Here is a 24700-nt window from a genome sequence, read left to right on the forward strand (position 1 = left end):
CCTGCAACGCTGCTCTCGCCGAAACCAGACTGGCTCCGGCGTCACGACAAACCATTGAAGGCCAGATGAATGGAAATAAAAACACTCAACATTGTTAAAAACTTGATCTGACTTTTGTCCTCATTCTTCTCTCGTGAGCACATTCCTGGATTTGTACTAAAATTAGAATATTGAACAGGGAACTTTATTTAAGCTCCTAAGATCTAAGTGGTTGGATGGGTGTGAGAAACTTGTGTGTGAGATCAACTTCAAAGAGCAACACTCGAGTCGTCACATGATTGATCACGTGTTCGCTCACAGAGGGAAACACCCAATCGGAAATAAAAACCCTTAGTTTATTCAGTGGTATGATATTCTGCAAGAACATACAGTACATAACTTCTTTTTAAAAGCCCGTTTTCATTTGCTTACAATCTCTAAATCTCCTGGAATACTTCATATGAAAAATGAATATGATGTATAAATATATAAATAGGGATGAAAAACTAGGAAATTGGCTGAAATGGAAGTAATGTTGGAAGACGATAGAAGCTTAGAATTGAGACGTGCGCAGATGGTAATTACAAATGAAATGAATGCCAGATTTATTCTTCTTGATTCTTTACACTCCAAGAAACGTGTTACTTTGTGCGGTTCACAGGTGCTGTTAGGTGGATTTTATCGTCTCTACACAAAACTACGGCGTTTAATACGTATCATTTATTACATGAATAGTACTGAGAACCATTAGTACTGACCCACATACTCGGAGCATTAAATAAATACAACTGCCTTCCTGTTTTAATGGCCCACGCTGCACCTTTTGTTTAGTTAGAGATGATTAACCCTTAAATGCACAGAGTACTTTAAAGGAAGTAATGGAGCAACTCTCATATTAATCCATTAAATACGCAGCTCAGAGTGAGGTTGTGTCCACAGTTAATAAAATCTGCCTAGCAGCACCTCTGAAGCTCCATTATTAACACATTACATCTTGTTTATCTCAGGGAGGAAGAAAAAAGGGGACGTAAAAATGTGTGGTTTTTACGAGGGGGATTGTGTTTCAGCAGTAAATCTCTGCCGACTCAAAGTGACATCAAGACTCTAGTAGCCAGAGTAGCTGCTTCCCCTCCTCATCTCCCTGTATTCATGACGTGTATTTCCACAAACGTGTCAAAACTTAATGGTTTTAAATGCTGGTTTATGCACAAATTGAGGTGGGAGTAAAACGCGCCCAACTTGTGTTAGAAGCCCCCCCCCCCCGGTGCCTGTTATTCCCTGTTCGGCCAATTGTTTATGTCGCAGGAATGCTACACATCTGGTTTTCATCAAATCCTCAGAAATAATCTCATAATGAATAAAGGGAGAGGACTGAAGGGACGAGGTGCAGCATCTCCAACTCAGATGACTGCTGTGGAATCACAGGGGCGAAGAGAAAGAGGAGTGCATCCTCCGCTCCTCAGCTTCAGGAGGGGAGAGGGTTTGATTTTTACTGGTGGGTGTGGTGGTGCCGTCTTCACGGGGGGGGATTTTCTGACTCATAGCTTTTTATTTGATGCCGACACTTTGTTCCAGGTGAAGGCGCAGATTTCTCACCGTTCTTTCTCGTTTGATTAAGTCTTTTTTTTACTATAACATCGTCCGTTCACACGTGATGAGCAAATATGATTTACCCTTAACCTGTATTTTCATTTTTCCCACTTCACAGCGAGCGCGGGCTGAGGCTGTCACCAGCGGCGCCTCAGAGAAACTGTCGGCTTTATGGGACTGCGCAGGCTTTTGCATATTCCTCCTCAGCGGGAAGCACCGTGTTTCTACACGAATGAACATGGCTGAGTCGTCAGAAGGCTGGATGGTAAAACAGGCTCAATCTGTATTACACAGGCAAGCAGGCTGCTCTTTGATACCAGTGGCATGCAGAGCTGCTGCTGTCCAATCCCGTCGGACTCAGCGAGCACGAGACCTGGAGTTTCAGTCGTCTCGTTTAAAGTGGCGTCAGATGCATAGTGTACAGAGTTATGCAAGACCACGCCAAAAAACATCTGTCCTTGTGTAACACACACCCCCAACAACTGGTAAACGCTTTGACTGATCGTCCAAAAACATAAAATACAGGGGGGAACACGGATGAATGGATCTTGCATAATGTCATGTGCATGTAAACAAACGGTACAAAGCATAGCTTGTGAGCGTAGCTGCAGCATGTAGTAGGCCTTTAGTAACAGTCTTCTCTTTGCATTCTCTTCTCGTCAATGGCTGCGACTGCTAGAGAGATGTCTGGTGTGCTGGTGGCAGCTGAAGTCCAGAGATGTCGTTTGTTCGTCCTGGATCGAGCTCTTTGGTCCAAGTTTCACAGACGGGGGGGAAAAAAAGTGTTCTTTTAACATTGTCCTGTAAACAGTGAGTGTACATGCAGATTCAGCTGGAGTCAGTGGAAAACGCCTGCTCTCGGTTAGTTCGGTCATATTAGAGTCATTGTTTAGTCTGTTCCTGTCAATAAAGAGGCCGGAGCTGGAGGTGACACCCCCACTGGTACAGTCAGGAAGTCTGCCTCAGAGAGAGGAGGCAGATTAAAGGGTGCTCGTCTCTGGCAGTGAAGATAGGAGCCCAAGCCTGTCCTCACACACACACACGCACACACACACACACACAACTCACAAGGTGCCTCCAGCTCTGCCTCCAGCTCTGCGCGTGCAGGGAATGCTGTTAATCGGAGTCTCTGTGAATCTTCGCCCTATGTGTCGGTGAGCGTGTGCCAGTGGCAGACCTGCTGGCCCTCCGCGTCCTTCATCTCCGTCCAGTGGGCCTGCTGCTCCTCGCCGGTGCTGTTGAGGCCCAGGGACACGCAGCCCAGCCTCTCCCTGGGCTTCATGCTGCTGCGGCGGCAGAACACCGACACCACCAGGGACACCTCGGACAGCTGGAAGAGCGCCACCTGGAACATGAAGGTCTCCTTGTAGGTGGGGTTGGGCTGCCCGCGGCACACGGCCGTCTTGCACTTGGACATCTCCTTCCCCTTGGAGTCCAGCATGGTCAGCTTCACGTAGGTGTCTGAGGGGGGAAGAGGGAGAGCGGTGAGAGAGTGCCATCAAGTGGTGGAACATGAGTACTGGGGAAAATGGTTAAAAACAACTGTGGTTTGAAATGAGGCCCGAAAACCCTGGTGATTTTCCCAGAGAGGCCACGTTACAAAACACCCTTTGACAGAAAAAGTGAATTCATGTGTCTCCTTTAATGTAATGTTATTATAGTCACATATTTTGAGGATTAAATACCAGCAGTTTTATTTCTTATTTATGCAGCAATAGAAAAATAAATATGTGTAATTTTAGGCTAAAATAAAATGTATGAATAAGTTTAATATTTTCATCCAAAGAGTAAAAGAAACTTACCTCTCATGATATAAAGCTGTCCCCCTACAAAGTGTTTTATACAACAAAACAGACCATCTGTGACACACACACACACACAGACACACAGACACACAAGGTTGGGAAGAAGAAAGAGAGGCAGCAGTCAGATCCAGCAGTTGGAAGACTGTGATAAGACAAGAAAGTTTCGCTTTCATAGGAAACTCTGATAAGCAGCAATTGCTTTGGCATTGTGGTTATTTCAAGTTGTCGGGAAACACTTAATTTTAATTGTGCTTAACTTGTTTTTGTTACTTTGCTGCTTTGCCAGAACAATTGCCAGGAAAGTCGGAGACATTACAAAGGAGAAATTTCGCTCTGCACCTCATTCGCACTGGCACAGGACCTCGGTTCAGCTTGTGCACTTACTGACGGGCTTATCGGACGCTGTGGTTTTGAAGTGGCTTCCCTGGATGACCTCAGCAGATAACCTTCCCGTGGCAGAGTTGTAGATGAGACCCAGGAGGATCTCGGGCAGGGACGAGTCTTCGGTGGAGCGGTAGGTCATAGCTCCTGCGCTGCGGGACACGCTCACCACGGAGCCGCAACCCTGAGAGACAAAGCACAAAAGTCCCCCATGGTTCAGAGTCGTAACTGAAGAATTGGAATTAAAATCAGGTCACCAGCTTCCATAAGGAACTTTTCGGCCATGTGAGCTGAACAGCTTTTGGACTGGAGGTCAGTGTGTCTGATCAAAACTGTGCACAGTGCAGAATATGAATTCACAAAGTGTTCTCACCGCGAGTTCAGAGCCGGGCTCCAGCGTGACAGGAAGAGCGATCTTGCCCTGAAGGTTGAGCTTAGTCAGGTAGAACACCTTCTCTCCCAGGACCTTCTCTTTTTTCATCCGCCTGATGCTGTAGAGGCGGAATCGAACGGCGTAGTCCCCCAGCGCCTCCTGTTCCACTCTGGAGAACTTGAATGTTTCTGTGAAGATGGGACACGGGCCCTTCTGTACGCCGGTCTTGGCCCGTTGCTTCTTGGTTGGCAGCAGCACCAGGTGGACCTGCCACGAGATGTTCCCCGTCTGTTTGAGGGCAGGGATGTCTGTTGCCGCGGTGACGGTGACGGCCAACCACTGCTCGCTGGAGTCGTACTCGAAGGCAACGTCCAGCGTTCCGTATTTGGCAAGGGGCTCTGGCTCGTAGGCCGTGGGGAGCTGGAGACCACAGCCATCCTGGAGGGGGGAGAGGACTGAATGTGAAGTGATCTGATTGTGTTTCACAAAAAAACTAAACATTCTGCAACTCTGATCTCACCTCAGGTCCCAGAACAGCTGTGCTGTCACTGGGTATATCCTCCTCACAGCCTTTGTTGAGGTAGCTCTCGGTGTCCTGGTCCCCACTGGCCTCACTGGAGCCGCGGGGGCTGTCGCAGCGCTGCGGGGGCGACCCCCTCCGGAGCCCTCGCTCTGAGCGGGAGGACACGCGGGGGGCCGAGCCCTTGTCCTGGTACGGAGGAGGCTGGAGCTCGTTGAGAGACGAATCTTTCTTTATCCTCTGGATGCTGTTGGCTGCTTTTTCGTGACATGGAGGGAAACAGAGGAAGTAATGTGATATGGAAGAAGTGTCACTGGAGACATACTGTGCTCGGCAGAGAAACTCATTCTGTATGCAACATACTGTCAGAGTCACGTTAACATTGTGACAGACACAGGTCGTCCATCTTCACTATGTTGTTATTTGAAGTTCTTGTCAAGTTTCGTACATCATCACATGTATTGTTGCGTTCATTACAAATGTGGCATCTTGTGTATTGTTGTACGATGCAATAAAATCATCTTTTCTGTGCGAATATTAAAGACAATTAAAGGTATTTTATGTATATAATATAATTTTAAATTTACAAGGTTACCCTGTCCATTGGTTTGATCGTCTGTCAGCAGGTTTATGCAAAAACTACTGCACAGATTTCTAAGAAACGTGGTGGAAGTTTGGGACATGGGTCAAGAAAGAACTCATCCAGGATTTATGCAAGTTATGGTGTTTTTTGACATTTTCCCTGATTTCCCAGAGACAAATTCATGGATATTGATGTAACAAATTAGGGAACTGATGAGTGTGTGCACTTTGATTGAATTTAAAGGGACTGTTGTACTTGTTCTCTGAAAATGAAATGATTACAGACGGACATACTGATCTCTACATCCCCCACGTTAAATGCCAGAGGGATAAACATTTTAGTCTGTACACTGTTTTCATAAATGAGTCCAGTCCATGTTCATACTCTCACCGTGTTCGCTGGAGGCCTCGCTGCTGTATCCTCCCTGCTCGCTGGACTGTTTGCGTTCGCTGCTCCACGCTGACGTTGTGTTCTGCTGGGCCGTCGCCTCCAGGCCTCTGTCCTCCTCGCTGTCTGATAAAACTCCCTCTGCACACAGCACACAGACGCTCCGGGTCAAACTTTACATTCATGTTGCAGAACCATAGTATGTGTGAGGCCTAAGGAGACCAGGAGCGCGAGAGCTGAGCTACAGAGACTTTCACACAACACTCAGGAAAAGTGAAAATTAAGGATTAAAGCTTCAGATTTCATTTTCACAACAAGAGGAGAAGAAGAAATCCAAAGAGTGGTGGTGGAAAAGAAGCGGCACACCCTCTGACCTTGGTTGCCTTTCTTTTTCTTCTTGCTCTTCTTTCCTTTCTCCTTCTTTTTCTCCACATCTGAGGCTTTTCCTGGTTTCTTTGAATCCTCTTTTGCGTCTTTTCCCTTCTTCTTCTTCTTGTCGGACTTTTTCTTCTTTACCGTTGACGGAGGCACAGGAAGCTCAGCCTCTCCCTCATCGTCCCCCTCTCTCTCCACGCCGTTCTCCACCCCTTCCTCCTCTTCTCCCTCCTCTTTTGGCTTTTTCTCTCTCGCCCTGCTTTCAGTTTCAGGTGAATGGGGAGCGTCAGCACAGTCGTCCGCCCCCTGCTGAGCAGCTGATTGTTCTTCGCTATCACTCATCTTTCTGCCTTGTGCACGACCCTCATCCGTTTTCTCCTCAGCTTCTTCCTCTCCCTCTCGCTCTTCCTCTTTCTTTCTCTGAGCCTCTTTCTCCAGCTGCTTCTCCCTCCTCTCTCTCCTCCTCTGCTCTCTCTTCTCCTGCAGTTCCTTCTCCTCTTTCTTCTTCCTCTCTTCCTCTGCCAACTCAGCTTCCGTCTTTTTAACCCGCCAGCAGCCGTCCCTCCATTCCCACTCCATCTGGCTCTGCGTGCGATCGGCCTCCGCTGAATCGCTGGTCTGGTTGTTTTTTGAAGCCGTGCTGCTTGTTTCAGCGTCTCTGTTCATTGGCCACATGCTTTTCCCGCCGCCCTTCCCTTCCTGTGCGGTGGACGTCTGAGCGGCCCCCTGCCCGCTGCCGTTGCTTTCCCCGTCTTCCTCCTCGTGCACCTTCTTGATGACAGTGGTGACCTGCTCGGAGAGCTGGTCGCTGACGGCGTAGGTGGCATCGCTGACGGCGTTGGCCAGGTCGTCCACGCGACTGGTGACCGAGTCCAAGATGGAGGAGATGTTCACAGATGGGAGGTTCTGCTGGAAGCTCTTGAAGAAGGCCATCTCTCAGCCGGGGATCTCGTCACCACGCTGACCGCTAGATTAGCTCATTAGAGGCACTGACACGGACATGTGGTTGTTAGCAGCGTGCGGCGCCAGCATCACACTGTGAGCTCAGACTAACACACACATGCACATGAATATTGTAAAAATATAAAACATCTCACACAGGGTCTCTTACGTTTTTACAACTTGGGACAGCAGTTCCATGGGTTATGATAGTATTTTAATTTCCATGTTAAATGATGAGATACACACTGACAGTGCAAATGTGAAGTTTGCTTCTTCGTGTGGATTCTGTGTAGTTCAATGGAAAGGGTCACATTTTTTCGAAGTGTTTTCTATCATGTTCCGTTGTGTGAATAAATCAAATAACTTGAGGGTGATAAAATGAATTGTGGGTTTAAGTTTAACATTTAGTTTCGGTTACATTTGAGACATCTGAGGGTTTAAAGGACTGAATCTCACCAGTAATCACCCTCACGTGTGTGTAGCTGCAGCCACAGTGTGTTAAGTACCTGGCTGTGTGTTGTTATAACCACTGAGCTGTGACAGATCGTCGGAACTCCCCACTGACAGCTTGTTGCTGAGGTAAAGAAAAAACAGAGCCATCAACGCCATGAAGGCTGCAATGGAAGACAGGACACCCAGAAGCTCAGGAGAGACTGAGGAGGAGAAGAAGAACAGAAATAAAGAAGGAGGGATGAGGGGCGGGGGAAGGGAAGACAGACAGAAAAAGAGACATTGAACAGAAATTAGACAAAAGACAAAACTTAAGCAATACTGATCATGGAGATATGCAGCAGTTAAGATTGCAAAGTCAAACACAGAAAAAAATGTCCCCATGGCTGCAAATAAAAAAGAAAGAGAGACGGCTTCAAGATTTTTAAAAAAGACTATTTTGAACAAAAATACTTTTAAGGCTGTAAACAACTCTGCTTTGATTCCATAAATAATTTGGTTTGATGATTGACGTCTTATTTTGGAATCAAACTCCCTAAATGTTGCCTTGTCAGGGAAGCATTAGCAACGCTGTGGTTTTTCCACTTCAAAGACACATCCGATACGATCTACAGCGAACGCTGTATGTAGGCCAACCGTACTGCACGTAACCACGCAGCCCACCGCTGCTGCTGCTGATGTGCTATTTTTACGACGGCCTCAAAGGGAACGAATCTGACTGAAACTCAGTATAAAGCCAGTGAAAACGCCCAGGGCCTGCACTTAATGGGCTCCAACACAGACACACCACCGAGCTGCACATGCAGAGGAGGGGACAATGAAGCACGGACGGTATTTCTAAAGAGCGAAAGGCTCAGTGGAAAGGGCGGCTTGGAAAGTAAAGGTTGAGCCACACGAGGGGTCAGAGTTTTCAGTATTGATTCATTGGTTGGCCCATTAAAAATCATCCATCTGTGTTTATGTTTGCTGATATGAAAACTTTTATTTTACAGAATAAACTATGCAGGAAAGATTTACATTCATGTTTATACTTTCACATTATTCATCATCATTTGTCTCATGTTCAGCTTTAAGGCGTCATGTTCGCTCCTTCCTGGGTTGTGATATTTTTGATATGTTTGTTTTCACCCCTCTGTTTGTTTGTTTTTGAGAAAGATTACAACAATAACCATTTTCCCAGGGAGTCATTTATGGCTCCTAATAAAAAATCTATGAGCGTTTGAAATTTGGTGCAGCTTGGTTGAATGTAAGGAGACGATCAGGCCTTGGTGGAGGTATGTATCTATATCTACAGTACTTCTAATTTGTGGTGTATAATTACATTGTTGTAACTCATTACTTTAGCTGGCCGTCTTAACAAGGATACTGTTGTTGTTTTTGGTGCATTTCTGGTTAAATAAAGGTTGGATAAATAAACAAGTACAGCTGAATTGATTAGTCGTTAAAAACAAAAACTTATCATCCATTATTCCTATAATTTTTCAAGTAAAAATCCCATTTTATAGTTTCTCAAATCACGTTTTCCTTTTTTTCTTCCTCTAATGTGATGCAAAATGGTTCATTATGGGTTTGTGGCTGTTAATTGGACAAAATAAGCTTTTAGAGGACATCAACTTGGGTTTAGGACAAATTGTGAGGGGAATTTTCCAAACAGTGAACTGATCAATGAAGAAAACATTCGGCCGACCAATCAATGATAAAATAATCATTGGCTACAGCCCCTTGAAAAACCATGTTGGTACATTTCAGGTAGACGCCTCTTGTGAAGCACAAACAGCCCAAACGTTATATTGCAACTTGTTGTTTGCAGCAGGTGACAAGAGGAGGGGAAAAAAACATAGTTTGTCAAACCTCCTCACTACGGACTGAACTTATTATGGACAGACTTGCTTCACCATGGCAACAGGCAGCGACCACTGCAGCCTGTCAACTGAGGCCGCCCGCTGCAGACTGCTAAGATGATCGATGCTCCGTTCCCAAGTATTAGAAGAGGAAGAGAAATGAGAGAGAGCGACGTGGCAACAGAGGCTTACCTTCTCTAAATGAACATCCTATTCACAAACAGCTGCTCCCAAAAAGCACTACTGCAACGACATGATCTCAGAGGAGGGAAAGACAAAGCTGTTGTGCTCTGGAATAATCCGACATGTAATAAATCCCTCACACTTAGCGGCCGTCCAGCACTTGCCAGGCTTACGTATCGGCTCTCCCGCTGCTGACTTTCTGGTCGATTGAGCCGGAATGACCTCTGCAGCCACAGGCGCCGCAGCCTCCTTCAGTCAGGAATGATCGGCTTACGGCCCCCGGTGCCCCGCAGAGTGATGACACTTCATACACGGCCCTGCTTCGTAAATGTCGATGACAGCTGAATAATTTAGACACCTGAGGTAACCTGACCCCTCCGCCAACATACGCTGGGAAGTAGAGTCGGGCCTGCTCAGCCCACGATCAGTCATTTTTTATATAACACCCGTCATTCTCAGAAAAGGTCTGATGTTTCTCTAAGCGAAGCAGATTAAAGTGGGATTTTTTTTTCTCCCCTGCACTTTCTCTGCCTTTCAACTCCCCTCTTTCACCCCGAGTGTGTGCACGCACAACTTGTGTGTCTGAAATGAATCAACAAGAAAATATAACAAGAACAAAACTAAATAAATGTGTTTTCACAGCGTATGAACTGACAATGAACTGTTTGAAATGAGCCTCAGGAGTCAATCTGTCTGTTTTTTCCCAGGTAACGACTCCAGAAAGCTGACGAATAAACATGAAAACACAACCGTAGAAGCACGTGACGTGAAAACAGCAGATGATGAATAATGATCTCAGAGAGTATCGACAAAATATTAAAGCTAATCTTTACGTCATGTTTCTGGAACACAAACTACGCGAAAGTTCCTCATTAGGACTTTTATCCTGCATTAATTTATTCATGTGATGACTTTTTATTCCAGTTTAGGAGCGCTGCATATTTAACTCTGCTGTTGTTTATAGGCTTGTTTAAGAAGGAGGTGGCCAATCTGGAAATGTTGCTTACACATGGAGCTCTGATACGAAACAAAACCTCCACGATGAATAAATCATGAACACACAGCTGCCTACTTTTGCTGAAGTGAACTAAAACTTGATATGCCATGCATAATTCACCCGCAGACATTATGCTTTCTGGGATCTCTATAGAGAAACTTTGTGGAGCATCTGCACCAAACTTCAGGGAAGATTCACAGGAAATAGGGAGGTTAAGAGCTTTGGGTCAAACGGGGGCGTGCACGGGCGGGAAAAAAGAAGCAGAAATTCATGCTTACTGAGACGCTCGAGTGCAGGGACGAGGTCTAATGGGGCCTTACCTCTTCTGGCACAGATGAGCTCATGGACACCACAGTTTCGGCCCCCTCCTGGGAGAAGGAGACAGGTGTAAAGTCGGCAGTCAAGGGTTAAAATATGATTTCGTGGGCTGGAGAAACATATGCTCAGGCCTCGGGTAAGAGGAGCGAGCAGATGGTCATCATGTCAGCAAACATTAAAACTGATTAGCTGGAACCAACCGGAAAAAAACACAATTACATGGGTAATTTTGAAAATCCAGCTGACGTAAATTTACCACTACGGTGATGTGTTTGTAGAAAAGGATTGTACAACACACGATCGAGGAATTTAATTTCAAAGTTTGACATTTTGGGAAATTGTTTTTTTTTGTTTTCTTGCAGTTAGATGAGAAGGTCGATGCCGCGACTGAAAAACATTCAGCAACAGACAAGCTAAGCTAACCTGGTTTTAGCTTCATGTTTAAAGCAACACTACGCAACTTGTTCACCTTGAAACAGCAGCTTCTAAATGAGTTTGATGATTCACTGACCTCATCCCCACTCCTCACCCTGAACATCTGTTCTTCACTATGTAACTTTGGTGAGCGGGGTACGATCTCCTGTGAGAAGAGTGGAACTGACTGAGAGTCACAGTGTCAATCAGTTAAAAAGACTGAGAAGTCATTAAAAACCAGCGTTTATCTCCAATACTCAGCGAAATATCATGATTTCTGAACAGAGTTTGGTGTATTAGTTGTTTTTTCTCTAAATGAAATCCACCAAAAGATATAATGTGGAAAAATGTATCATTAAAATGTCCAGAAACGACGAGACTATGTTTTACATTTTTTTGACTTGTGTTCTTAAAATATCCAAAATGTTTCCAACAATGCTCAAACTTTTTTATTATTTTATTTATACTTTTATTTCATGCTTTTATTCAAGGACATTTCATTTTGGTCGCCTTTTAATTATGTCATATCGACGTAGGACGAAGCCAAAACTCAGTTTTGTATTGGTCAGTCTTAATCAATCATGATTATTCGTTGCCGTTTGCTGCGTAACATGAATAAAAATGTTGTACTAGTGATACTGTAATAGTGATGAAGACAACAACTCCCATGATCCCACGCTGCTCATGATTGACAGACCAAAGAAACATATTGTACATTTAACTGCTCGGACATGGAGCCCAACAGAATGAATCACCACGTGTGGCTGCAGGGGGCGCTGTTGCTCAGTAAACGTTTAACAGGGTTGCTTTAACAGGCAGATATAAGTCATTTTGAATCATCGCTATAACATCAATAAGATGTTCTCTGTAATATAGGTCACCTCTGTGCTAAAGAATGTAATAAATTAAATAAATTGTAATAAATAAATGTAATAAATTAAACATCATTTTCTATACTTTGTATAATTTAGGTACGAACATATTGCTGAATCCCAGATTCGTGCGTCAAACGTGCGCACGGTTTAAGCACAGATCTGTGCGTATGCACTGTTAGTGAATGAGGCCCAATGAGGACAAGTGGATTCACACTTTACAATATATTACATTTTACTGACATGCTATTACACGACCTGGTGGTTATACCAGTTTGTTGGTGTAAGAAACCCCACAGGTTTTAAGTTAATGAAGAATGTTGGCAAACACACATCACCCACACACACATTCACACACCCACTGGTTTTACGCACCTACACACATTACACATCATCAGTCTTGGCTTGTCTCTCATAGACAAGCCCGTCTCCAAAGTGCTGTGCCAGCACAGGAGAATGGTCTGAGCTGCACCCAGTATTTTGCAATTGGAGAAAGAAAATGCTCTGGTTTGTTTGTATTTCTTTCACCAATCACATTTGTCGGGGGCGGCGCTAAGTCCGGGATGCAGCGACGGTGCCCCTGCAGAGTAGAGTTGGGGGGGAAGCTTGTTTTTCGTAAAATATTTGCACGTGGGGAGAAAGAAAGAAAGACGTATGTGGACTGTGTGATTGCACGATACAAAACTCGATAGAAAAACGAATTTTGTAAACAGTAACCATGTGGTGGTGAATCCTGATCATGGACTATGATTACAACAAGACTGCGTGACTTACAATACACCTACTCTCATACTTCTTATGTACAAATACTTTAAATATTGACACACTTTTCCATTATGTTACAAACTGTTTCTTCTGATCAATGTTGTAAATACTGTTATTTTGTTGATGTTCTCAGTTGCACGCAGCATATTTTATCCGTCTCTGAGGTTTCTACGTATTTTTCGCCTGTTAATAGTTTGTTTAGGGGTACTTTTGTCCAGAGAATGTTGAACCTTGTTAAGACCAATGAGACAAATTGTGATGTGTGAATATGGGTTACAAAAATTTAATGGGATTGACTGATTGAAGTGGAGGGAAAGGAGAGTGCTGCGTCAGGAGCCCAGTGGCAGGGTTACAATCCCAGTTATCTATCTCGCTCTGTCTCTCTCTATGTCGCTGTCTCTCGCTCTGTCTCTTTATCTCGCTCTGTTTCTCTCTCTATCTGTCTCTATGTCTCTCGCTCTGTCTCTCTCTCTCTAAGTCTCTCTGTCTTTATGTCTATATCCATGTCTCTCTCTCTGTCTCTCTCTCTCTCTCTATGTCTATCGATCTCTCTCTCAGCTCTCTCTGTCTCTCTCTCTCTCTCTGTCTCTCTCTCTCTCTCTCTGTCTCTCTGTCTCTCTCAGGTGTCTCTATGTCTCTCTCTCATGTCTCTCTCTCTGTCTCTCTCTCTCAGGTGTCTCTATGTCTCTCTCTCTCTCTATCTGTCTATGTCTCTCTCTCAGGTGTCTCTCTCTCTCTCTCTCTCAGGTCTCTCTCTCTCTCTCTCTCTCAGGTCTCTCTCTCTCTATCAGGTCTCTCTCTCTCTCTCTCTCTCTATCAGGTCTCTCTCTCTCTCTCTCTCTCTCAGGTGTCTCTATGTCTCTCTCTCTCCCTCTCTGTCTGTGTCTCTCTCTCTCAGGTCTCTCTCTCTCTCTATCAGGTATCTCTCTCTCTCTGTCTATGTCCCTCTCTCTCTCTCTCTCTGTGTGTCTATGTCTCTCTCTCTCTCTCTCTCTCTGTGTCTATGTCTCTCTCTCTCTCTCTCTCTCTCTATCAGGTCTCTCTCTCTCTCAGGTCTGTCTCTCTCTCTCAGGTCTCTCTCTCTCTCTCTCTCAGTCTCTATCAGGTCTCTCTCTCTCTGTCTGTCTCTCTCTCTCTCTCTGTCTATGTCTCTCTCTCTCTCTCTCTCTCTCTCTCTCTCTCTCTCTCTCTCTCTCTCTCTGTCTATGTCTCTATGTCTCTCTCTCTCTCTCTCTCTCTCTCTCTCTCTCTCTCTCTCTCTCTCTCTCTCTCTATCAGGTCTCTCTCTCTGTCTATGTCTCTCTCTCTCAGGTGTCTCACAGCATCAACACTGCTGCACGCCTGGCTGCACGTGACACGATGAGCACAGTGACGGGTCACGCGCCTGCTCTTCAATGACTGCGTCTCTTTGACGGTGTCCCGGTCACTTTCAAACCCCGAAGAGACACATGTCCATCAACATGTCCGCCATTGTATGCAGATCACATTCATCCACCACCAGAGCTGTTCCAGGGACCATTAGAGCAGAGGGTCCACTGCACGTGCACATTTAGAAAGACAATAACAGCGCAGTGATTTATAACTGTCAACCTGTTACTGTGTGAAATCGATATTAATCTGTATTCATCCGCAAAGTTATCTAGTTCTTAAACAGTAGCAGAGCACAGTAGTTGAACACTGTTTTGATTTTTCCATCACTCATGAATCAATCACTACATTGCCAAGTGTGTTTTAATCGATTATCCCCCCCCCCCCCCCCCCAGGCGTGACCGGGAGCACCGGAGCACCGGGGCTGTGTGTGCACCTCCTGCCCGCCTCAGCATCCTCTCCGGCGGCTCGGGGCTCTGAGCATCCCTGCATCAGCAGCCCCGCGAAGCTAGTTAGCTGCTGTCCCGGCACCGCGCTGCACCACGGACACGTTTATCAACACAGAACCACAAGAATAACAACAACAGACTGGGTGGAGACAGCTGCTCGTTTCTTACACGACGGTCTCAGTCCGTCCCGTTCAAAGTTTCACACGAGTCCCGCAGGACACCACGGTACTCACCGTCTATCGCCATGATGCTTCGTGTCGGACTCTACCAACTGTAGGGGTGGGGGGGCGGGGGGCGGGGTGGGGGGGTACAGGTTGTGTAAGGGTGCAGCGTAGAAGTTATGTTATGATAAAGTGTTATGTTATGTTATGATACAGTATGATACATTAGGTTATGATACAGTATGATACATTGGTTTGTTATGTAATGTTGTGTTTTTAATGTTTTGTTATGTAATGTTTTTGATGTCATGTTATGCTACAGTATGTTATGTTATGTAATGTTGTGTTATGTTACACTGGCATCTTATGCAAGGTTATGTCATGCTGTTATGTTATGTAATGTTATGTTTTTAATCTTATGTTAGGTTACAGTATGTTATGTAACATTATATTGGCATGTTGTGTGATGTAATGCTATGTTGTGTTATGTTACGTTACGTTACTGTGCGTTACAGTATTTTTATGTTACAGTGTGTTATATTATCTTGTGTTTTGTTAGATTACTTTGGTATTTTATGTAATATAACGTTACATAATGTTACGTTATGTTATGTCACATTACATTGTTATTGTTATCTTACATTATGTCACGTTACTTAATGCTATTATGTTATGTATTGATCTCTGTTGTTATACCTGTCTCAGTTGTAAAGAGAACCACATCAGCCAGCAGGGGTGATCCAGATGTTTTGGCTTCACTATCATGTCGTTCATCTGTATCTCCAGTATTATGGTGGGAAACTGGGTTTTTGTGCAGAGGGAACTTTCAAAGACATAAAGTATTGTGTTGAATATCATCAAATATGTGAACAGACCGTTTGATACTTGATGCACTTTTGGAGAGATGCTCTTTCTCTTGGTGAAAAGGTGAATAAGTGAAAACAAACTACACGCCCCGGGGTGTCCACATACTTCTGTGGGGTGTCCACATACTTCTGTCCACATTCAAAACCGCCCGGGTGAAGTGATGCCCCTGAGACCGACCTGCCCTACGTCACTTCAAGAAGACACGCCCACCCCGGGGTTTTCCTTCTCGTACACTTCCGCAAAGTTTCCATCTCTTCACCTCCTGCCTCCTCTTCCTCCTCCTCAGCGAGTCCAGACGCTCCGACGCTTTCCGCAGAAACATGAGTGAAATTAAGCCTCCGAGTCCAACTGGGGACGAGGACAGCGGCGAGGAGAAGGACTGGGCCGCGGCCAAAGCTTTCTTTGACAACCTCAAAACCAACAAACCGAGACCTGTGAGTATTTCCACCGGGAGGGAGACACCTTCCCTCTGCTCCCAAACGTGTCTGGTTCTGCACATCTGACGTCCTCTTGTCTCCCCTCCATTGCCTCCCAGCCCAAACCGCAGTACGCCGTCACCATCGCCGTCTCCTCCCGCACCCTCTTCAACATGGTGGTCGAGAGGCAGATCTACGAGGACGAGGGGGTCGAGAAGTACGTGGCCTACCAGGTGGAGCACGAGAGCGAGCCCCTGAAACCAGGCGCCGCTTTCCCCTTCGTCAAGGTACAGTGGTCCCGGAGTCCGCCTGCTGCAAGTCCCCGCGAGGTGTCCGCAGGGTGGGGCCCATGTCTCACCACCCTGTGGACTTTGTGCATAGCAGACAAATTGATATGTCACTTCACAAACATAGAGTACAATGAGTAGTGGATGATCTGCAGTGTGTAGTTTCTCTGTGTTGCACCTAATGGGTGACACGCCCCAGTATGTTGTGTAAGGGCAGGTATTTGTCTCTTGGCACCGACAGATATACTATCAGATTCCTTTAAATAGAAACTAGAATGGCACACAGTAGAGCGCATACCCCCGACAGCCCCCCTTAAATTCTATCAAGCTGCACCAAATTGCACACACTCATAAATATCAGTTCATATTCATCAAGATCCATTAATTATTCCCTAGGAGAAACAATGAGAAAGTTGAAAAATGCACTATATCGCAATGTTAGATTAAAAAATGTTTCTAGATCTGCACCAAAGTTTGATGGGTTCCTCCCTGACCCATCCAGCATCCTTCCAGCAAGGTTCGTGGAAATGCATCAGGTAGATTTTGCGTAATCTTGTTCAAAGTCTAAACTAAACTTTTCTGTTGCTATTGATGAAAAACATATTGTGATAATTACTGATATTGTTTTATCACCCAGCCCTGGTCTCTCTTCATCATAGACCGATGTTCTCTCCTCAGTTTCAGGCAGTTTATTCTGTAAAAGTCAGATATTAACCACCTTTTCATTTTCTTGTCCCAGGACAAAAAACAAAAAGACATCTGTCTTAAAAACCTTAACGCTCATATTTGCCTTCAGAGCTGCTTCACTTCGTCCTGAATGCTGTCAAACGAGCCCTGAAATGCCAACATTCCTCAGCAGGAAGCTGTGTTTTGAAGGATATAGTATTTTACAACGTCCCACACGGGTTGATCAATGTTCAGCGTCGAGCATTGTGCCGGCCTGGTGATGCTCACCAGAACACTACTTATTCATGAGCAGTTTCACTGGGGGATAAAGGAAACGACACAGCAAGAGTGATTGCAGCCGTTAACGCAACGACTCAGTGACACAACAGATCTGTCTCCTGCTGGTGCACAGCTGGTAACAGACTCATTCTTTCCTTTGCACCAGTGCTTTGTTCTGTTTGTTTTTATATTTTCAAGCAGTTTTTTTGAATGGTAGAGTTGCTCTAATTTCATTTTTGGCCATATCGTCCAGCCTTGCATCACATGACCAGTCACCAGTGTCATACATGTCCTATGCAAAGATGAACAGAACTTCCTGATGATGCCTGTTCTGTTGTTTCTCTGTTGTTTCAATGCCTCGATGTTCCCCTTTTTAGAATCTCTGTGACATTACTGACAGAAACATGTGGTAACGATGGTCCAGTCTTTGTAACCTCGTGTTGACACAACACCCGGGTGTCTGATGTGTATCTCTGCGTCCTCCCACACAGGCGCTGATGAACGTCAACGCTCGGCTGAGGGAGCTCTACCCCGACAGCGAGGAGCTGTTTGACATCGTCTTAATGACCAACAACCACGCACAAGTCGGGGTGCGCCTCATAAACAGCATCAATCACTACGGTACGCTTCGGGCTAAAACAAACATTGTTGATTTACTGATTTTTGCAGTCTAGTCACTCTAGATTCGAAGAGGAGCCGGGTAATTAGAGTGGGCTTTCTTCCACTTGCTTTTTATTCTTTCAGATTTGACCATCGAGAGGTTCTGTATGACGGGAGGCAAAAGCCCAATGGGTTACCTCAAGGCCTACTTGACCAACCTGTACCTCTCCAAGGACTCAGAGAAAGTGACAGAGGCCATAGAGCATGGTAAGCTGCCGCTGGATGAATAGTCAGAACTTCTATTAAACGCGACCTTCTCCGAAAACCGTTTGGAATCTTAAATAGATCACGACATCAGCGTCTCTCAGCAGCCTTGAGATGTTTCCGTACCTCACTGATATTTACACACTCGCACGTTGACTTAGTGGGTGACTCATTCACACTGTTTGGAGAAATCCCGACCACACACTGTGCAGCAAGAAGGAAGGCGGCGTATGATTTATGGCTCCCTGTCATCTAAAAACTCAGCAAACAAACAGATATGAAGCGTAGACACAGAAATTAATTCATCTTTAAAAGGCCAATTGACAAAAAGTGATGGGGAAAAATCACTGGCAAATAGCGGTTGGTTCCAGGTTCTTAAAAATCCTTTATCTTTCACTTTTAACTGAATCTATCTGGGGTTAACAGTAGATTTGACTGATTAATTTATGTTTTTGTTGATAAAACTCACATAAAACATCTGAAAATGTGAGAAATCCGTGTCCAAGCCCACAGCCGCCCACATATAGTACACGTGATGCTATTCACGCAGCCTGAAGCGTGTCAGGATTTCAAATGAGACGCTATCTGACCTGTACATGGACAGACTTCACACAAACCAATGTTTCGCCCGCGTACTTGTGTTTATAACAAGTTTGGTCACTTGCTTATCATCGCAGGAGACGTGTGGAATTCTGATTTGTCGCCAACAAATCTATAAAATGTTGTTTCACACTTGTTACTTCTTGTGAACAACCACATAGATAGATAGATAGATAGATAGATAGAGAGACAGACATTGTGTAGTAGTCAGCAGTACAGAAGTAGTCTTCTTCTTATTATTATTATTATTATCTGGCTCTAGATTTATTTCTAATGAAATTAACTTCAGGTTTTTACAGTTTCTGTTCCTTTCATTCTTGTCATGTTTAGGAAACTACTGTTAGAACCATAAATACACAGTGTAGTCTTTTAGGTGAGGAACTTTACTCAACTGTGTGTAATAGATATCAAATTAAAGGTGAAGTAGTGACTCCTCTCCCCTCGCTCAGGAATCGCTGCAGCCACAATGTTTATGCCGGACACCCAGACTCAGCTGAGCGACACTCAGCTCAGGGTGGCGTTCGACGGAGACGCTGTCCTCTTCTCTGACGAGTCTGAGATCATTGTGAAGAAACACGGCCTGGACTCTTTCTTTGAGCACGAGAAGGAATTTGAGAACAAACCTCTTGCTCAGGTAACCTACACTTCCACTTAAATTATATGGGAACCTCATTGGGTGCAGAATAAACTGTATCTCTTGATAAAAATGCAGTAGTTCAAATGGACTTCCTAGTTATTATGTTTTACAGTCCTGTATATGAAGAGCTGTCAAGCAGGTTTAGAAACACGCTCAGCTGAAAGTAAAGACTTTACAACAACAGCAGAATTTGTGTGTGTGTGTGTGGGTGTGGGTGTAGGGTGTAGAATTAGATTTAGATTAGAGTTAGGTAATTAATTTGTAATGGTTAAGGTTATGGTGAAGACTTAGAGAACGCATTATGCTAGTAAGTGTTTTATAGATAGAAATACAATATTGGTTTTATCCTACTCTTCCCATTACCTCTGTTGAAATCTGTGTTGAAGTTAACTTGATCCTCTGACTGTTCCAGGGTCCTTTAAAGTGTTTCCTGGAGGCTCTGGGGAAGCTCCAGAGAAAGTTCTACGCCAAGAACGAGCGCTTGAACTGTCCCATCCGAACCTACCTGGTCACGGCCCGCAGCGCCGCCAGCTCGGGGGCTCGCGTCCTGAAGACCCTGCGCAGCTGGGGCCTGGAGATCGACGAGGCCCTCTTCCTGGCAGGCGCTCCTAAAGGGCCCCTGCTGGGGAAAATCAGGCCGCACATCTACTTTGACGACCAGATGTTCCACATCGAGGGCGCCAGGGATACGGGAACCATATCTGCACACGTGCCCTACGGGATCGGACAGAAGTACCACAAGGGTACACTCATTGAGCAGCCCGCTAAAAAGGAGTAAGCACAGGGGAGTACAAATATTAAACATACACTATGTTTCATCTGCAGTAAAAGAGATTTGTACTCTGGAAGATGATCTATTACACATTTTTAGAAGACTGAGGCAATGAATCGTTAATGCAGTCAAGGTTTACTTATTGGGGGGGGGGTTATAAAGGGGTTTTTTTTATCAGTGGGGGGTTATTTTCAAATCAAGAGTTACACCATTATGCCTTACACTACTTCACCTACTGCTGTTTTAGAAGAGACACAACAAATTCCTCACCTGTTGTGACCACATGTCTGTTCCTGTTTACCTTTTGAAAGGTGTGCCGTTATACCAATGTGTAGTTTATTTTATATATCTTGCTTTTGGCTTTTGGTTCTTGTCATGTAATACATAACCACGTTGGGATAATGCTGTATATCCGTTTCTTCTACATTGGGTCTATTATAGTAACATCACCAGCCAGGTTGTGGGTAAATTTCCAACTGCAGCCAACATTTTTTGTGTTGTCTCACATTTAATGGGTCTCGGGAACGTCAGGTTTTTATTTTTATTTTAAAGGGACGTTTATCAAGCTAGCATCTAAAAGGCTTAAAAACTGTTGCTGTCTGTTTTAGTAACTGTCTTTGCTGTTGATGCGCAAACTTTCACAGTCATGTCCTGTGAGTTGTTTACACTTAAAGCTGTTTGTACGTCGGGCACTGTAACCACACGTTGCTTTCATGCTTTTATACGGGAGCGACGACACAATGTATGTAAGCTGGAGGCGTTTTGTGTATTTTATATTGCAAAAGCTCTAAAAATGTATAAATATCTGAATATCATCCAGGAGTTACACAGTTACACTTGATTGTAAATATATCAACACTGATAATATTTCTCTCTATTTTGCATGTATTGCTATTATGTTGCCGTAACACAGTAATATTTTTACAACATTTGACTTTTTCTATGCTCTGATGTGTGTTTTGAAAAAAAAATTATGTGGTAGATAAATAAAGAAATGTGGACGACACTTGTCTGCTTCTGTAGTGGAAAGTAAATAGGACACAAGTACAATCTTCAGGTACTTAATACTCGTGTACATTTCATGGCAGTGGACATTTAGTTGTACTTTTACTGAAGGTTGAGGACTTCCATACTTTCCCCGCCTCTGGTCTTTGTACATCTCAGCAGTAGATGGCGCTGTTTATCTGTAATTGCCCACCTTGATGTCTTTAATTGTCTCAGGTTTTAACTTTTATTATTGTATAAGTTAACACAAGGTCCACGTTACAATGAAAAGAGTTGGACAAGAGGAAAGGTCAGCTCAGCAGTAAGGGGCGGAGTTATAAAAAACATGAAGTAAGAAAAAGAGCAAGAAAATCAAATCAAATAGAGCACATGACAAATTCAATAGTGGAGTGGAGTCACATCCACGTGAAATCAAAACTTCAGCAGCAAATCTCTCATCAAATCTGTTTTTAAACCTCTGTGTCCCCGTTCATCTGTCCAGTGTCAGCACTTTTCATTTTACATGTACAGAGAGAAACAAACCACAAGGAGCTGCTCTTGTTCAACCAGAAATTTGTTTTTTTCCTTTTTCCTCTGTTTGTTTCCACCGAGCTCCCACTCCGCACATTGTTCTTTGTGCTGAAATATCACCGCAAAGCAAAAATAACAATTAAAGTCAGGCCTAATTGGAAGTTAATGAGATATCCTGCAGTTCCAGATGTATTAGAAATATATGAGGTTTATCCTCCTGGACTAACACAACACTTGATATGAGGATTGTGCGTGCGTGTGCGTGCGTGTGCGTGCGTGTGCGTGCGTGTGCGTGTGCGTGCGTGTGTGTGTCAGGAAATAGCTTTGTTTTTAAAGGAAGAGATCAAGAACTCAAGTTATTTATGTGTATGGATGTTTTATTCATACTGGACATATTCAGATGCTTTATTTTTGTAACAGTAGAGTACCAACAATTCCATAGAGACTAATGGTTCTGCTTTTAAAATCCTTAAGTAAAAGTACAAAAATATTGAAAGAAAGAAAGAAAATAAAACAAGTATTTGATGCAGAAATCTAAAAAAGTATATTATGGGGTCCTTAAGACTGTTAGGTCTGTAATAAAGTGTAAAATCGGAATCTCCAAAGAGAGTTGTCTAATACATGGAACAAGTCAAGTATAACTGCTATAACTAGTCAATTAATTGATCTCCATAAACTATTTTAGCCTTTGACAAATGAGTTTAATCGTTTTAAGCAAAGTGTTCTGGTTCCTGTTTCTCAGAAGAGAGGATCTGATGCTTGTCTTTGTCCCACATGTTCGTAAACTGAATATATTTGAGTCTTTACACAGTTAAGGGCATCACCACCAGCTCTGGGGAATTGAACAGGCATATTTCACTATTTTCTGACAAAACTCAAACAAACTAATTGATCTAGTGGAGCAGCAGAAGCACATGAGTTGCATAAAACGGAGAAGCTCAAGTAAAGAGGTCAACCTTCATTTCTAGGACCGCACTTGAGGAAATGTTTGAAGTTACATCACAGCCAAATGGTTTGAGTTCATCGTCGTTGCTTCTTGATTCTCTTTCAGTTTGTGCGATGCTTGGATTCAGCAACAGGCATCTTAACCAATTTGGTCACTATGGTGATGACTGTGAATATTATTCCCTGCCTTAAATTTACGAAGAGGAGAAGATAGTGAACGCCCGTGGGGGGTCCGGGTTTATTCTAATTTTATAATATTTCCCTCTTCGGTCGAATTATTCATTTTGTCAGTGGAGTATCTTCGCGCCGAGGCGATGTTTTGACAGAGTGTATGTTTGTGTGTGTGTGTGTGTGTGTGTGTGCATCCCCGAGAGCTGGGACCAACTGGCTGTTGCCATGGATACTCGGTGCTGACACCACAAGAACTGTGTAGGCTTGTTGAAGATATAATTAATAACAAAGGATTAGAGGCAAAGGTAGCATGGGGCTCAGTGTGAGAAACCTCATCACACAGTTACTATAATTGGCATCTTTTCCTTGTGTGTGTGTGAAAAGTTACCAGCAGAATAACTGTGGAAACACTACTCTCATTCTCTGCCGCTGCATTTATCTTCTTGACAAGCAATTTGCTCTAAATATGTTTTCTTGGTTGGTGGCCAGAAAGTTGTAGGTAGATGTTTCGTGAAAGTCGTTTATTTGGACCAGCGTTACCTTGTTGCCCTTATGCCGACATGGTGGATTATCTCATAAACATTTATTTGACATAATTAGATAACTGACAATTATATAATAAATTATAGTTTCGGCAAAGAACACACGAAAGGTGTGTCTGATGTTTACATTGAATAAAGACCAGAATCAAGTTGTTGCCAGACCAGTTTTGGATTTATTGCCTTTAAGATAAGAACAGATGTTGTGTCTCAAAGTGAAACCTTAAGTTTTCGTCGTCATGTCAACATTTTCAATTGTCCAGTGTTTTGGTTTTTAACTAAATTATATTAAAACTAGTGTCAATCCCTATCGCTTTAGCTGTAGTTTGGGTTTAGTGATAGTGTAACAAAGTAAAGCTGCTTTCAGACTAGCACTGAACTCCAGATAATCTCCTGACATCCTCCAAATAATCTCCTGACATCCTCCAAATAATCTCCTGACATCCTCCAGATAATCTCCTGACATTTTCCAGATAATCTCCTGACAATCTTCAGATAATCTCCTGACATCCTCCAGATAATCTACTGACATCCTCCAGATAATCTTCTGACATCCTCCAGATAATCTTCTGACATCCTCCAGATAATCTCCTGACATTTTCCAGATAATCTCTTGATATCCTCCTGATAATCTCCTGGCAATCTGCAGATAATCTCCTAACAATCTCCAGATAATCTCCTGACATCCTCCAGATAATCTACTGAGATTCTCAGAGTAATCTCCTGAGATTCTCAGAGTAAACTCCTGACATTCTTTGGATATTTTCCTGACATTCTCCAGATAATCTCCTGACCTGCTCTTGATGGCCTATATATGTGATCGCAAATGTCCAAGTGAGAGGCCCCGGAGTTTCTCCTGCCGGCTCCCTTGTAAGAGTTCTGGATAGTGTCCAAATTAGCTCATGTTAAAAACCCAGTAGGAGATCCTCCGCAGGAATCAGGCAAGCAAGTGGGCGTGTTGATGACTTTTTAAATATGTGGCAGATGCAAAAGAGAAAACAAGAAAAGCGGTGCCACACACGTAGAAGACACCAATGAAGATGCCATGTGAGCTTTTGGTGATAAGGGCACAGTGTATATAACACCTATCTAATGCATTTTGCACAGAGGTTATAAATAGTTCTAGGTGCATAACAGTAAAATAAGAAATAGCTTAGCTAATGTCTTTTCAATGCAAAACAGCCCCAAAAGTAAACACAATGAATCGGACTGTGCTGTGTGTCGACCCATGTGTGTGTTTTTTTTACATTAAGGCTCTGCTGACAGAATACTGTGGTTTATGGTAATGACATGTATTGAGGTCAGCTGGTCCCCCTCCCTAGAAACACATCCTTATAGAAATCAGGGTATATCCAGTCCAGACCCGCAGCAGTTAAAGCTATAGATTGA

General features: G+C 43.9%; 2 protein-coding genes across 8 annotated transcripts; one reads left to right on the forward strand and one right to left on the reverse strand.

Annotated features, from left to right (window-relative positions):
- Positions 1–2039: 2039 nt before the first annotated feature.
- On the reverse strand, positions 2040–15954 carry syt14b (synaptotagmin XIVb). Of its 7 annotated transcripts, none has more exons than XM_034579474.1 (11): positions 15831–15849; positions 14826–14863; positions 10727–10774; positions 7442–7509; positions 5993–6982; positions 5622–5759; positions 4649–4905; positions 4129–4566; positions 3759–3939; positions 3372–3428; positions 2040–3030 (listed from the first exon to the last, which is right to left on the reverse strand). In XM_034579474.1, exons 5-11 carry the CDS (start codon positions 6924–6926, stop codon positions 2714–2716), a joined length of 2322 nt encoding a protein of 773 aa, XP_034435365.1. In that variant the 5' UTR covers positions 6927–6982; positions 7442–7509; positions 10727–10774; positions 14826–14863; positions 15831–15849; the 3' UTR covers positions 2040–2713. The 7 variants fall into 7 exon arrangements, with proteins under 7 accessions (XP_034435365.1, XP_034435368.1, XP_034435369.1 ...); XM_034579477.1 differs by having other exon boundaries at positions 4649–4902; positions 15831–15848; XM_034579478.1 differs by lacking the exon at positions 3372–3428.
- On the forward strand, positions 15833–21147 carry LOC117758104 (cytosolic 5'-nucleotidase 1A-like). The gene is made up of 7 exons (XM_034579482.1): positions 15833–16054; positions 16156–16323; positions 17760–17889; positions 18013–18135; positions 19182–19366; positions 19782–20146; positions 20326–21147. Coding segments are annotated over exons 1-7 (1086 nt in total). The 5' UTR covers positions 15833–15940; the 3' UTR covers positions 20327–21147.
- Positions 21148–24700: the final 3553 nt, after the last annotated feature.

This window comes from Hippoglossus hippoglossus, chromosome 24 (assembly GCF_009819705.1).
Source record: "Hippoglossus hippoglossus isolate fHipHip1 chromosome 24, fHipHip1.pri, whole genome shotgun sequence".
Classification (NCBI taxonomy): Eukaryota; Metazoa; Chordata; class Actinopteri; order Pleuronectiformes; family Pleuronectidae; genus Hippoglossus; species Hippoglossus hippoglossus.